Source organism: Chelon labrosus, assembly GCF_963514085.1.
Source record: "Chelon labrosus genome assembly, chromosome: 18".
In the NCBI taxonomy this organism is placed as follows: Eukaryota; Metazoa; Chordata; class Actinopteri; order Mugiliformes; family Mugilidae; genus Chelon; species Chelon labrosus.
The window spans coordinates 19,141,423-19,156,495 of record NC_140351.1 but is presented as its reverse complement, the minus strand read 5'-3'; the positions used below and the strand labels follow the sequence as shown (position 1 = coordinate 19,156,495).

The 15,073-nt window shown below is 39.9% G+C and overlaps 1 protein-coding gene across 1 annotated transcript; it reads left to right on the top strand.

Annotated features, from left to right (window-relative positions):
* Window positions 1-7,630: 7,630 nt before the first annotated feature.
* LOC311503619 (CD276 antigen-like) lies at window positions 7,631-13,066 on the top strand. Its single transcript, XM_084566443.1, has 7 exons — window positions 7,631-7,832; window positions 8,384-8,704; window positions 9,491-9,757; window positions 9,890-10,183; window positions 10,282-10,374; window positions 10,459-10,526; window positions 10,707-13,066. The coding sequence occupies exons 1-7, from the start codon at window positions 7,748-7,750 to the stop codon at window positions 10,749-10,751; spliced, it is 1,173 nt and encodes a 390-aa protein (XP_084422569.1). The 5' UTR covers window positions 7,631-7,747; the 3' UTR covers window positions 10,752-13,066.
* The last annotated feature ends 2,007 nt before the right edge of the window (window positions 13,067-15,073 follow it).

Sequence of the window (15,073 nt, the reverse complement as noted above, 5' to 3'; positions counted from 1 at the left end):
AGTTCATCATTGGGTGTGTTCATCTTCTTGCAGGTATCTTTAAAAAGGTCTGAAAACTGTTATTTAATCTTCCCTGAACTGAACCTTGTCTGTCTCTTAATATGTAGGAGACACTGAGGTGTCCTGTGTTTTCATGGAAAGATGCATCTTACCATGCAGTTTCACAGTTGGCCCTGAAGTAGTCATCCACTGGCATCAACTGAGAGCAGGTGAACTTCCTGTCCATACATTCTATGACAAACAAGACCATCTTGAACACCAGGACCAGAACTTTAGTGACAGGACATCACTGTTCAAGGAGCCGATCTCCGGAGGAAATGCCTCACTGCTGCTGACAGGAGTGAAGGTTCAAGATGAAGGAAGATACCGGTGCTACACCAGCACCAATAGTGGAAATAAAGAGTCATTCATCAACCTGAAAGTGGACGGTATGAGAAACAGATTCACACATGACATTAATGTTCATGTCTTAAAAGGGAAAACGTGTGGGTTTTTTTTTTTTTTCATCTCCAAGTTGTAAAAATTAGTTAAACCAAATGAATGAATTTGGTTTAACTATTCATAAACCTACTTCCAGATGTCATTATCCAGATGTTTTCTTTTACATTGCACTGTCCTTACCTATATGTTGCTGCAACAAAAATTTGGGATTTAAGGATTATATTATCGCATGTTGCCTTATCTTATCTAATAACATTAAAAATAAAAACATGTAGAATCATCACAGAAGGTACCTTAAAGGGCTCTAAAAATATTTTTCCTTTTTTCTCTTTCTTTCCAGCTCCAGTCCATGAAGTGAACATTGATCAGGTAGGAAACAGGATCACCTGCAGCTCTAACTGGATCTACCCTGAACCTGAACTCACCTGGTCCACCAGACCTCCATCCAAAGAGACCTTCAACACCACAACCACAGTCCAGCAGACTGAACAGCAGCTTTACAACATCAGCAGTTCTCTGACACTTTCAGACAGTGACAATGATCTGGTCTACAGCTGCAACATCAGCACTCGTACAAACAAGAGGAGAGCTACTTTTAGAGGACTGCGTGAGTAATACTGTACATCTAATCTGACAACTAAATACTAAATCAGATGGAGGGATGTATTATTTCAGCTTCTGTTAAAATGCAGTTTCATTATTTCAGCTTCTACTGTATCAGTGGTTCAACAGCTGAAACTACAATCCCCTGCTCTGACTCCAACACTCCTCTAACAAGCTTCAACCTCATTTGGAGATTCAACCACAGTCAGATCATCCTGAACAGGACCAGGACTGATGTCTCCTACACAGTGTCAGAGGAGTGGAGGCAGCAGGTGAAGGATGTATCAGAGTCAGGCAGCCTCACACTACAGGACTTGTCTTCAAATCTGGAGGGAATATACACGTGTGAACTCAGAGATGATGAGGAGACACTAAGAACTGACACCTTAGTGAGGATGGAAGGTAAAGTTAACCTTGAATCTTAAGACCATCTATAATACATGTGTGACCTTTAATAACTATACTGAGGCATCCAGAGACATTTTTAACTGTTTTTCTATTTCAGATAATTCAGTCCTAGTTGGAAGCATCATAGGTGGAGTGGTTGCAGGAGTGATTGCAGTAGGAGCAGTAGTAGTAGTAGTTGTCATATGCTGTAAAAAAGGTAAAATGACATTCTGCCTCAACTATGATTTAATTTATTGTATGTTGTTTGTATTGATGATGTGTCTTCTTAACATTTCTCTTTAGATCTACAAGGAACAAACACAGGAGAATCCAGGTAAGTACATGTATACAAATCTCTGCAACTCTGAATGAACTACAGTATAAAAGTTAACATGTTAAAGGAGAATATTGTTGCCATGAAGTTATAACTAATGTTCTATAATGTTCTAATATGTGCTTCCTCCAGTGACTATCTAATTTTATGCTGTAGTTTAGTGAATGAATAAATCAGTGAATCCTTTCAGTTGAACTCCAGCTTTCAGTGAACCACTGTCTCAGCTACAAAGATGATTTCAGTCAAAGTGTTAGTGTCAGACTGACTGGAAGCAGAGTTCAACTACATCCATGATATGAAAACACTCAACTCACTGAAATGAGGAGAAACCAGAAAAATACATGAAGGAATCATGATTGATGTGATGGTTTCATTTGATCTGTAGAAGTTGGTCTTTATCATCAAGATATGTTTTTGATGCTGATTTTATTCTTTTGTCATTTAACAGACCTGGAGGAGGTGGAGGTGAAACAAACTCTTTAAATGCTCAAGTGACCACATCTGGAAGCAACCAACAAGACACCTCTCTGCTTCATCCTAATGGAGACTCTGATAAAACTGATCAGTCCTGATGAATGACTTTCTGAAATGCCTGTGAGCTTTAGAAATTCATCTCCAATGGAAAAATGGAAACAAAAAGCGAACAAATGAACCTATAAACTATGGACTGAAGGATTAAATGATACTCTGAAGCATTAACATTAACAGGGGGAGCTGTGGAGTAGTCCCACTGAAGGGTCACAGGTTCACCTCCCCCCATGTCCATTGCTGAGGTGCTTTGAGCAAGCAAACAATGAGCACTACACTGCTGCTACACTACTAAATATCTGGACAGATTCTTTGGTAGCAGACTCTGTGTCATGAAGTTCCCTCTGTACTTGATCCACTGGGACTAAACAACAAAGAAGAAGGAAAAACAAAGTCACAGACAGATGGCCTGGAATAGTAGGACATCTGGATTGGCTTTAAAATGTCCCATCACTTGAGTTCAGATAGCAGCTGGCTGATTCATGTGCTGCTGTTACTTTCAAATCTTACCACCACTAACACAGCTCTGAACAAGCTCCATGTCTGATGATAAATCAGAGTCCAGTTTTCATTTCTGCTGCTTCCAGGTTTGTTCACTGTAATGACTGAGGCTACTTGATAAGATCCAAGGCGACTAGTCAGTGAGCTCACCTGGTAACAGCTGCTGCAGCTCCAGATGTTGAGCAGAGGAGCTGGATGGACTGAGCTTTAACGTCTAATGTGTGCTTTTTATTGTTTCAACCGTTGAACTGTCACAGTTCATCTTTATTTTAGACATTTGAACACATACCCAAATGAAGTTGAATTCTTGTTTAACAGGAGTTTGTTGTAGTTGGTTTAAGTGGATTATTGATTATTGTTTATTTATTCTTAACGTTGTTGGGAAACGTCTGCAGAGTTTAAGCTTTTATTTAGGTCAAAATAAGTACAAATATAAGTCCAGCAGGGGGCGCTGTAACACCATCATGTGGTTTAACTTCTGAATCTGTGGATGAAATAGAACAGGATTGATTCACAGTTTGGTATTTATTAACGGGAGCCTTGATGGAAACTAAATGAAAACACTGAGAAACTGATTCTGTTTATAGAGCCTTGAATTGTGTTGGAAGGTTTTAAAATTATCTCAGTTAAAACCTTAAATGTGTTTTAAAGCCACTTTTAGTTTTGTGAAAATGTCATTAAATTCATAAAAGATAAAAAACAACAACCTAGATTTAGTTGATAGACCAGGTGATAAAGAGGATCATTCTGTAAATAGGCACTAAACGTAAAGTGAACAGATGTTTGGACTCATCCTGTCCTGCTGCACAGTGAAGGCAGCGTGGCATTTTCTCCACCTTCACTGTGTTTACATGTCGTACTGTAGGAAACTGATCTGGAACTAGATCTAGTTTTATATTTGAGTGTAACAAGTGTGGATTTTTTGCTCAGTAGATGCTGGACTTTCTTGTTCTCTCACATCTTTGGGTTGAAACATTACATGTTTGCCTTTGTCGAAAAAAAAGAACTGAGGTAGAGGGTAGAGCCAGATCGTGGCTTATACCTCTTTAATTCAACATGTAACCTAGGTTCTTAGAATCTACTGGCATCTGGAGTCTCTTCAAAGTCAAAAAGAATCACTGAAGATGATCCAAATCCAAATGAAGCAGAGTTTATTCCTGGACACAGCCCCTTTTTGTCTTGGAAATACCTGTGTCTTTTCATACCACATAAGGTCTTCTTTCTAGCATAATCGCCCTGCGATGGAACGGCGACCTGTCCAGGGTGTACCCCCGCCTCTCGCCCGATGACAGCTGGGATAGGCTCCAGCAGACCCCTGCGACCCTTAACAGGACTAAGCGGGTATAGAAGATGAATGAATGAATGAATCTAGCATAATCTATATCCTCCATGTGCCACAATTGTTGTCACCTTGCATTCCTGGTGGCCGTTTAAAAAAATAAATAAATACACCTGCAGTACCCTACACCCATGTCTAGATATAAATATTGTCATTTAATTTACATTTTAATAATGTAATAATTTAGATGCCAGTGAGCCAAGGCAGTTACAAAGTAAATGCTTGTGAATTTTGTTTATATTTTATATTACTTGGATTGAGGTCAGAGTTTTGGCGATGTCCTCACCAGACCTGGCTGCAGAAATAAATTAAAGGGGGCATTATGTTTTTAAGGGGGCCACACCCCATTTATTCAACTCAAAAGTCAAGCATAAGCATAAACACACACACACTGATAAACATGATGTCACTGATGTCAAACTGAACACTGGAGTAAACATTCATACTCGGTGAGGTTGCTACAGCAGCTAGGGAGCAGAAGGAACAGAACAATGCGGTGTTACCCTTCTGTCTGCAAGTTGGTGTCTGTGAGATGTGTGTGTGTGTGGGCAGTAGAGTGGCAAGCAGCCACTCTACTAAAAGTGGCAGGCTGCATTTGTGGACTTAACACTGTCCTTCCTCTCATTCCTAAATTTCCAAGTCAAGTCCTTTTCAAATGCCAGCTGGATCTGATTGGCTTTGCGCTGATGAAGCATAGTTAGGCGATGCTCTGTGAAGACATTTTTAAGAGTGGAAAATGGATCTTCACAGGACACGGTACTGGCTTTGAAAGTCAGGCCATGTTTAAATGCTGTCAAGACGGTAGGCATTTCTTCCAGCGGCCTCTGGAACCGTTTCAAAATGTGTAAGGATTGAAATCAATATTACAAAACTAATAGTTCCCCACATAATATAAATTGTATACACCATCATGTTGAACAATCAGATTAATTCTCATCTCATGTTAGGTGTGATGTGTGATCTGTTTGACTGCTTGATGAAGGCTTGATGCTGAAAAATATATGTATTTGTTGTATTAAAGGTCCCAAATGACCATGCCATGACAATATCAGCTATTTAATAACTTTAAAGGAGACTTGTAGCTTTGAGATTTTTGAATACAAATAAAAACAATACTAAACTTTTGCCTGTAGCCTTAATCACCTGTTTCATTGTCAAAACTTTCAAAAAGACAAAAATATAACATCACAGGACAAGAGACAGAAAACACTGGGAACACAGAGGAACGGTAGAAAACAGTATGATGCAAAAAGCAAAAGGAAAGGCAGGGCTATATATACACACGGGGAACAGAGGGGTGACGAGACACAGGTGAAACAAATTAAGACAACACAAGGAGAAAGCAATGACCTAATCAAAAGGGAGAAAACACATGGAGTAACACAACAGGAAATCAAGAACTTAACAAAATAAAACAGGAAACTGGAAAACATGAAACATGAACGAAACTCAAAACCATGACAGATTTGATCCCTCTCAAACAGACACATCATTTCCACGACCACATGATGTGTCTTTAGACATGGTTGTTTAAGAAATGAGAAGTTACTCATTGCATCAGTTGGGGTTAAATAACTTGTTACCAGCTGAAACATAATCACCCAAGTTGCTTAGTGAAATCCAGGTGGGGACTTTTTTTTTTTTTTTGGCCAGGCAGTGTATTATAATACTGCTTGTGAGTGAAATGATCAGATGTGTGAGTGTTGTCATGAGCTGGTAAAATGTTTTAAATGCTTGGGTGCGTCAAACTAAGACCAGTATATCCACATACTTTTATACATAGTAACACACTGACTCTTCACTGTGTGGAATTTAATCTGCACAGCCCATCTAGGAATTAAAGAGGAGGCACTGACTGTTTGTGTAGAACCAGGAAAAAAAAAAAAAAAACATCGTCTGAGAAACAATGAAAATAATCTTGTTACAGATAAGAGAACCAAATGCTGACTGGCTGTTTCTTTAATTTATTTCAATTGATACAACAGAAGTTAAGCGAAGCAAGCGTGAGCAGATAATATGTTATTCTGTCTCGATCTGCTGCCTGATGTTGGTCAAGAATGCCAGGTTACTTTTATAAAGACCCATGTGTGTTAATGTCGTACCTTCACAATTAATTATATAAAATAAATCTACACAATCACCTAACAACAACACGCTGACATCATTTGCATGCTAACATCTATTTTGCATCACTTAAAACACAACAGATCAGGAGTGACCAGTAAACCAGGGGGGTATTTCAATTAAATATACAGCTCTGTAGCACTAAAGCTCTGCACTACAACTGCTGCTATGCTACTATATATTTTTACACATATTTTGGTAGCAGTCATCATGGGGCTGTCAGGTTTGTTCATTGTAATAACCGAGACGTATCTTCAAATCTGAGAAGCTCCAGCGACAGCAGCATGTACTGATCTCCATCTATTACATGTACTGCATCCATTCAGACTTCTGTTTGATTAAGCGGCACTGTTGAGCCTAATTATTTGCACTATATGAAAACCTTTAGTTTACCTGATTCATGTAGGCATGCTCTGAAAAAAACAACCAAAAAAAAAACATGCACACTTGCAGCCTCAGCTCTCCAGTGTACTGGAAATTTCTGTCGAGAAATAAGAAAGCAGAACACTCTGGTCTTTCACAGAGTTCACAAAATAGATTTACATTACAGCCCCTAACTGCTGATGGTCACATTATTCACTCCAGTCTAGCTCCTCTGCCAGCAAATAGACATTAAACTACTGACTTGACTTCTTCATGATGAAAGTCTGTTACAACATGAGATTCCACTTCTACACGTCTGTAGCAAGGTGACAATGTCCAGAGATCACAGATAAACTGTACTTAGAACAGACTGAGATACATATCCAGGAACATACAGTAAATACAGACAACATGATGGAACATTAAATAACATAATATTAGATGCACCTGCTTATCCTTTTTGGATCAGACCTTCAGGCAACTTATTTTTTCAGATATAATGAAGGAACAAATTCTGTTCATTTTTTTTTTATGATGGATGTATTTGATTTAACTGCATGTTTTGTGTGTACTAAGCTGTATAGAGTTTTATGTATTTATTTTATTTATTACTGACCAATCTCTTTATATTCATCTGTAATGAAATTCATTTTGATTAGTGAATCCATTCATGGGTTATAAAATGTTTTGTATTTTAGAGGACAAACGGTTATAAATCAGCTGAACTAATAAAAAAAAAGAAAACAATGTCTATGTTTTCTTGATGATGTGTACACTGAACCAGGAAATAAGGTTTACTGGAAGTACAAACACATTAGCCCACAAACTTTTTTATCAGCAATCCAAACACACACTTATTGGAGTTTAAATTGCATTCTGATCATGTTATTAGACAGCAGAAGGAGACAGAATAAATTATTTAACCTAACCTTTATTCCTTGGCGTATGTCTCTTTGGTGATCTTGAAGGTCACTGTTCATTTAAATGCATACTGTGAAAGTATGCTGATTTACAGGAGCGTCACACTCAAGTATGTAAAACATTTCCTAATGACAGATGCTTGATTTGTTACACAACACTCAGGTCAGCTGATCACTTCTCTTTGCCACTGCTCTGACAGCCTTCAGATGAAACCGGACTTAACGATGACTGGGATCAAGTTCGTTGTGTTTTTAGAGGTCTTTTCTTTTCTGTGGACTCCTTCAATAGGAGGTGAGTGAGCCGTTCACATTACATATCACCTTTGTCAGATCTAAATATAAGTCACAGATTTGTTTAATGTCTGTAGAATGTGTTATCATAGTGTCATAGTATCATAGTTGCTCAGAGAAAACTAACGAACCAAAGGAAACAAAATGAATGAAGACACATTTAGAGTTAAAATTAAGAAATAAAGTGTTTGAGAATCAAACATAAGCAATAAATGATGAGAAAGAGTCGACAATAATAGTTTTGCTCTAAAGAAGAAACTGAGACTGAGCTTTAAGATTTAACTTGAATCCAATGAAACCTGTCAGGGCACATTCCACACACACCAACACATTGTTCCTACTTTTTAAAACTTGCGCTGAATGAAACCATATCAATGTCTTCCTCATTACTACATCCAACTACAGTAGAGCAACAAAATGACATATCTTTACGTTTCAGTGAAAAAGTTCATCATTGGGTGTGTTCATCTTCTTGCAGGTATCTTTAAAAAGGTCTGAAAACTGTTATTTAATCTTCCCTGAACTGAACCTTGTCTGTCTCTTAATATGTAGGAGACACTGAGGTGTCCTGTGTTTTCATGGAAAGATGCATCTTACCATGCAGTTTCACAGTTGGCCCTGAAGTAGTCATCCACTGGCATCAACTGAGAGCAGGAGAACTTCCTGTCCATACATTCTATGACAAACAAGACCATCTTGAACACCAGGACCAGAACTTCAGAGACAGGACATCACTGTTCAAGGAGCAGATCTCCGGAGGAAACGCCTCACTGCAGCTGACAGGACTGAAGGTTCAGGATGAAGGAAGATACCGGTGCTACACCAGCACCTTCAGTGGAAACAAGGAGTCATTCATCAACCTGAAAGTGGACGGTATGAGAAACAGATTCACACATGACATTAATGTTCATGTCTTAAAAGGGACCTACTCCCAGATGTCATTATCCACCAATAAATAAAACATCACAATAAGAACAACTGAAACAATCGACATAAAAGAATGAAAATAATAGCAATTAGTTTAATTAAGAAATGACCCTGAACAAAAAAAGTGGACTGGTCTGACCAAGCTAGGGCACTTTATAAAAAAGGCCAGAGCAGACTCTAGCTGCTTAGGACACTTAGGTCCTTCTGAGTGCAGGGAGTCCTCTGGAGCAGCAGCAGACAACAGACTGGTGAAGAAGGCTACTTTTGTTCTGGGCTGCCCCCTTGTGCCTTGTGGAGGTGGTGGGTGATCAGAGGATGCAACCAAAGTGGGCGGATGGAAAACCAGTCCCACCCCATCCATGGTGCTATAACAGCACTGGGCAGCGTCTTCAGCCGCCGACTGCATCACCTTTGCTGTGTGAAGGAGTATTACCACAGGTCCATCCTTCCTGCTGCTGTGAGGCTAAACAACCAAGCCTGCTCCCAGTAGACCACATATGTATAACTATTGTGTTGTTTTTAATTTCCTTTTTTTTTTTTTATTTATTTAATGTTTTCTTTTACATTGCACTGTCCTTACCTGCTGCAACAAAAATTTGAGGATTTAAAGATAATATTATCACATGTTATCTTATCTTAAATAACATCCATAATAAAAACTTGTGGAATCATCACAGAAGGTACCTTAAATGGCTCTAAAAATAATTTTCCTTTTTTCTCCCCACTTCCCAGTTCCAGTCCATGAAGTCAACATTGATCAGGTAGGAAACAGGATCACCTGCAGCTCTAACTGGATCTACCTTGAACCTGAACTCACCTGGTCCACCAGACCTCCATCCAAAGAGACCTTCAATACCACAACCACAGTCCAGCAGACTGAACAGCAGCTTTACAACATCAGCAGTTCTCTGATACTTTCAGACAGTGACAATGATCTGGTCTACAGCTGCACCATCAGCACTCAGAGAAACAAGAGGAGAGCTACTTTTAGACGACTACGTGAGTAATACTGTATATCTAATCTGACAACTAAACCAATAAATCTGATGGAGGGATGTTATGAAAGTCTGGAGAAGGAGGGACAGCTTTTATTCTTATTTTTGTCTTATTATTTTTGTCTTATTATTTCAGCTTCTATCATTGTGTCAGACACTGAAACAACAATCTCCTGCTCTGACTCCAACACTCCTCTAACAAGCTTCAGCCTCGTCTGGAGATTCAACCACAGACAGATCATCCTGAACAGGACCAGGACTGATGTCTCCTCCACAGTGTCAGAGGAGTGGAGGCAGCAGGTGAAGGATGTATCAGAGTCAGGCAGCCTCACACTACAGGACTTGTCTTCAAATCAGGAGGGAATGTACACATGTCAACTCAGAGATGATGAGGAGACACTAAGAACTGACACCTTAGTGAGGATAGAAGGTAAAGTTAACCTTGAATCTTAAGACCATTCCATGTGTGACCTTCAATAACTATACTGAGGCATCCAGAGACATTGTTAACTGTTTTTTCTATTTCAGACAATTCAGACCTACTTGGAATCATCATAGGTGGAGTGATTGCAGCAGTGATTACAGCAGTAGTAGGTGGCATATACTATAAAAAGAAAAAAGGTAAAATGACATTCTGCCTCAACTTTGATTTAATTTATTGTGTTGTTTCTATTGATGATTTGTGTTCTTAACATTTCTCTTTAGATCAACAAACAAAACGCCAGCTTTCAATGAACCACTGTCTCAGCTACAAAGATGATTTCAGTCACAGTGTGAGTGTCAGACTGACTGGACACAGATTTCAACTACATCCATGATATGAAAACATTCAACTCACTGAAATGAGGAGAAAACAGAAAAACACACGAAAGAATCGTGATTGATGTGATGAAGTTGTTCTTTATCGTCAATATTAGTTTTGATGCTGATATTTTTCCATTTTCATTTACCAGAGCCATGATACCTCAAGATGGAACACCACCTCCTCCGAATGGTGAAAATCAACAACTCAACAACAGTCTTCTGCTTCTGTCGAATGAAGAATGAATTCACTCTGATCAATCTGATCAATCCCGTGTTTGTATCAATTGACCTGGAGAAATTCATGTCATGGACAAACTGAAACAAAAAGAGGTGAAAAGACTCAGACTCTGAACTATGGACTGCAGGATTAAATGATACTCTAGAAACTGGAAGCTGAAATACTTTGAACCATTCCTTCAGCTGAGCAGAAGCTTTCCAGATGAAAGATCTGCTGAAGAAGTGTTTCCATTCTGTGTCTTGGAGCCATTGGACTGACACATTTATTCAGGGTGATCAATGAAGGACAGACATTTTACACAATGAGCCTCTACACTACACTGCTACACTACTAAATATTCATTTCTGCTGCTTCCAGGTTTGTTCACTGTAATGACTGACGCTACTTGATCAGATCTAAGGCGACTAGTCAGTAAGTTCACCTGGTAACAGCTGCTGCAGCTCCAGATGTTGAGCAGAGGAGCTGGATGGACTGAGCTTTAATGTCTAATGTGTGCTTTTTATTGTTTCAACCGTTGAACTGCCACAGTTCACCTTTATTTTAGACATTTGAACACATATCCAAATGAAGTTTAGTTCTTGTCCTCTTGTTTAACAGGAGTTTGTTGTAGTTGGCTTAAGTGGATTATAGTTGATCTATTGTTAACATTGTTGGGAAACATCTACAGAGTTTAAGCTTTTATTTAGGACAAAATTAATATAAAAATATTGGAAAATGGAAACAATGGAATGGAAAACAATCCTATAAATCAGTTAGTCCAAGCTGGTCTTCGTTGTTGTTCAGTTTTAGTGTATTTTCATCGTTTAAGGAACGATCCAGAAATTAATGTCTGTTCGTCAAATCAAGAAAGTAAATAGATTTTTCACTCTTTTAATAAAGTAAATAATAACGTTGATATGAAGGAGATGGTCTGCACTACAAGATCCCTTAAAGGTCAGTTCCCCCTGGTCGTCCTGGTCAGTAGTTGATACATACTGTCCGTGTTTTTAAACCCACCAGATGATTTTAACACAGTTTAATCAAATTCATTGTTTAATTTCATCATTAAAACCTGTTGTTTCTTCTCCATGTTTTGTGGCTTTAAATCAAACTGACTGCAGGTCTGTGTGCTTGATTATGAGAATCTTTTTCTAACTTTTACATTAATCATTTATGTGGTTTACCTGTGTAAAGCATACTCATTTGGAATATAAAACGTGTCTGTCTGGGTGATTCGGGTCTTGCAACAGACACCCTTGCCCAGGCGACCCAGCAGGGGCTGATCAGGCCCTGACTTGCGTCCCAGTAGCAACCCACGGATCAGCCCTCTTGATTCACAGCCACCTCGTGGCTCTTTCTGCAGCTTCGGTGGCGGAATGGATGGCTCTCTTCTTGGCCGCCCCTGTAACGCCCAAGCGGCCGAGTACTTTGCAAAGTGAGCGTTCTGCAAAGCCCCTACTGCCAACTTCTATGGGCTCATAAAATGTCCTCCAGCCCCTGCCCCTGCACTACTCCACCAGTTACTTGGCGCGTTTCCTTTCGTTGGCTTCCTCCATCCGATCTTCCCAAGGCACTGTTAGTTCCAGCATAATTAGGTGTTTTGTGACCTCGGAGGTGATGATCATGTCTGGCTGGAGGGATGTGGTTGCGATATGCTGGGGGAACCTCAGCTGTTTTCCCAGGTCAACCTGAAGCTGCCAGTCTGGGGCTGTGTGGAGGCCTTTTGTTGTCTGTGGGCGTGCTCTGGGTTTCTCTCCAGCTTTGATGAAGGGGGTGGTCTTTTCTGGCGCATTATGGCGCTTATTGGTGCTGATGGCTGAGGCTACGCTCCCAGCGACTGCTTTGAGCACCTCGTCATGGCGCCAACTATAGCAACCATCCGCCAGGGCTTTTGGGCAGCTGCTGAGAAGATGTTCCAAGGAGCCTCTTATAGAGCTAAGGGGGCAGGAAGGTGTTTCGCTCTTCGCCCAGACATGGAGGTTTGCTGGAAGCGCGTCGTAGACAGCCTGCACAAGGAACCAGATGCGATGGAAGTCCGCCTGCATGATGTTTGCCTAGGTGATTTTGCGCTGCAACGTACTACCCACTTGGTCCATGCTCGGATCTCATCCTGGAGTAGCTGGTGTCTTTCCTTGCCCTGGACCTTGCTGACCTGGGTCTTTGGGAAGTAGCCCAAGCCTGCTCTCCCTGTTGCCAAGGTCCCCTCCAGTTCCTTCTGCCTCAGGCAAGACTCCACTGCCTTCTCTGCCTTCCATTTCCTTCCTGTCCTCCGTATGAAATATAAATGGAAAACAATCCTATAAGAATACTGTATTTATTCAGTTTTAATGTATTTTTATTGTTTAAGAAATGATCCAGAAATTAATGAAAATCACTCTTTTAATAAAGTACATGTTTTGGATTCATATTTGTTTTTGTATCTTTTAAAAGGTGAAATATTCTCCTCTGAAATACGGTGGAATTAAAGTAAACAGCAGCATAAAGAGGAAATAGTCAAGTCAACAAGAACCTTAAAGTTCCTGACCTTTTTGGGGTGACTTTCAGAATTGTGAATTATTATTATTTTTGGGGGGAATCATCTGTGTTTCAGCATTTATTAAAATGTACTTTTTTTCTACGATTTATTTTATAGTTATTGTACCTTGAAGGAGCCCTGTGATAGACTGGCGACCTGTCCGGGGTGTACCCCGCCTCTCGCCCAATGACAGCTGGGATAGGCTCCAGCAGACCCTGCGACCCTTCACAGGAATAAGCAGTTACAGAAGATGAATGAATGAATAAATGTACCTTGAAGCTCAACAGATCTTTGTTTCTAGTTTGTGTCCAGCAGGGGGCGCTGTAAGACCATCATTCATTCATTCATCGACACATCAGGTTAAAGTGACACAATGATCTCAGTAATTAGTCTGTGCTGCTGCTTCAAAATAAACTCCAAAGCTCATGTTTTAGTGATGAAGACACATGTCAGAGCAACATTGTGGATTAATGATGAGTCTTTAATTTGATCAAATAGACGACAGTGGAACAAAAAGCTAAATGAGACTTTGAACACACACAATTCAGAAATACACAGGATAAAATGTTATAATCCCTTGTGCCAAGATCCCAGGCAAAACACATTTAGAGGCCCTGTTCAGCTAAGAGACCCTACCAAACCTATGGTCATATAATATGACAATTAACCTATAATCTACATAAACTAAGTAAAAGCTGCTGGCTTGTAAGCCCATTGAGCAGCATAGTTCAGACATTGTAAAACATAAACTAACTAAATGCTGCTGGCTTGTATGGCCCGCTCAGCAGCTAACCATAGCTACCACGTAACAAGAAGACAACAGCAGTATGCAGCATGTCATTGGGGTTTTCAAGTGGGCACCTCCCTTCACCGATGTTTCGTTAAGTTAGGCCCACGACACCTCGAGAAGGCTTGAAAGAAGGCAGACTGTAACGTCATTTCAAGTGGTCTGTGTCTGGTCCAGAAAGTTGCACTTGAAACACTACAAAGACTACAGCCAGTTGCCACATAGGTTCTGTGTTTGTGTAAAAGGCAATAACACTGCTGGGAAACTGGAAAAGCTGCTATTAGCTGGGAGTCTTGGTAGCTAGGAAGAGCTACAAACCTTTGCACAGAGCTGTCCTCTCCTGAATCATGCTGATCAGTTGATCTGCAGTTCATTCATTCTAGACAGAGGATCATGTTGTTGTAAATATAACTGTGCATTTGAATGTAAAATCTGTCTCTGTGTCTTTTGAAATTCAGCATTTTTTTCTTTACCTATGTTGAGTTTTTCTTCTAGTTCCTGGCTTCTCTGAGCTGAACAGCCAATCAGAGTGATCTCTCTCACCACCTCCTTCCAATGAATATTTAATATGCTGAACTGACTGAAAAGTTTGCAACAGGGGTCTGACCATAGACATATATGTCTATGGGTCTGACCAGTGCCATAGAGAGAGAAAGTTGCGACACTCTTTGATGTCGCCGCTATGGCTGTCACGTGGTTCATGTAAACCCAATTAGTTCCAAAACATGCGCTGGCTGTCATGTTCTTCTATGGGACAGACAGCAGCGACTGCATTATTGAATGGTAAATATAAAATAAAACACACACCCAAGTACTTTTTCAGCTGTTATTACATTATTGCATTTTTTTTAATGTCAGTTTTGCATTTGGAGAGGCAGGGTGACAACGTAAAAATTCTATTACTTAGATAAGTTTTAGGCTACATTTTTGGAAGGAAAAGCTTAGTGTTCATGTTCGCATGGGTAGTAGCACTGGCTTTAGAGGCTCTAACTTAACT

What these genes read in the sequence shown, in the direction of transcription:
- LOC311503619 (XM_084566443.1), top strand. Translation starts at nt 7,748, where the DNA reads ATGAAACCGGACTTAACGATGACTGGGATCAAGTTCGTTGTGTTTTTA. An exon ending in CATCAACCTGAAAGTGGACG is followed by an intron (nt 8,705 to 9,490) that starts GTATGAGAAACA and finishes CCCACTTCCCAG; the next exon opens with TTCCAGTCCATGAAGTCAAC. An exon ending in ATACTATAAAAAGAAAAAAG is followed by an intron (nt 10,375 to 10,458) that starts GTAAAATGACAT and finishes ATTTCTCTTTAG; the next exon opens with ATCAACAAACAAAACGCCAG.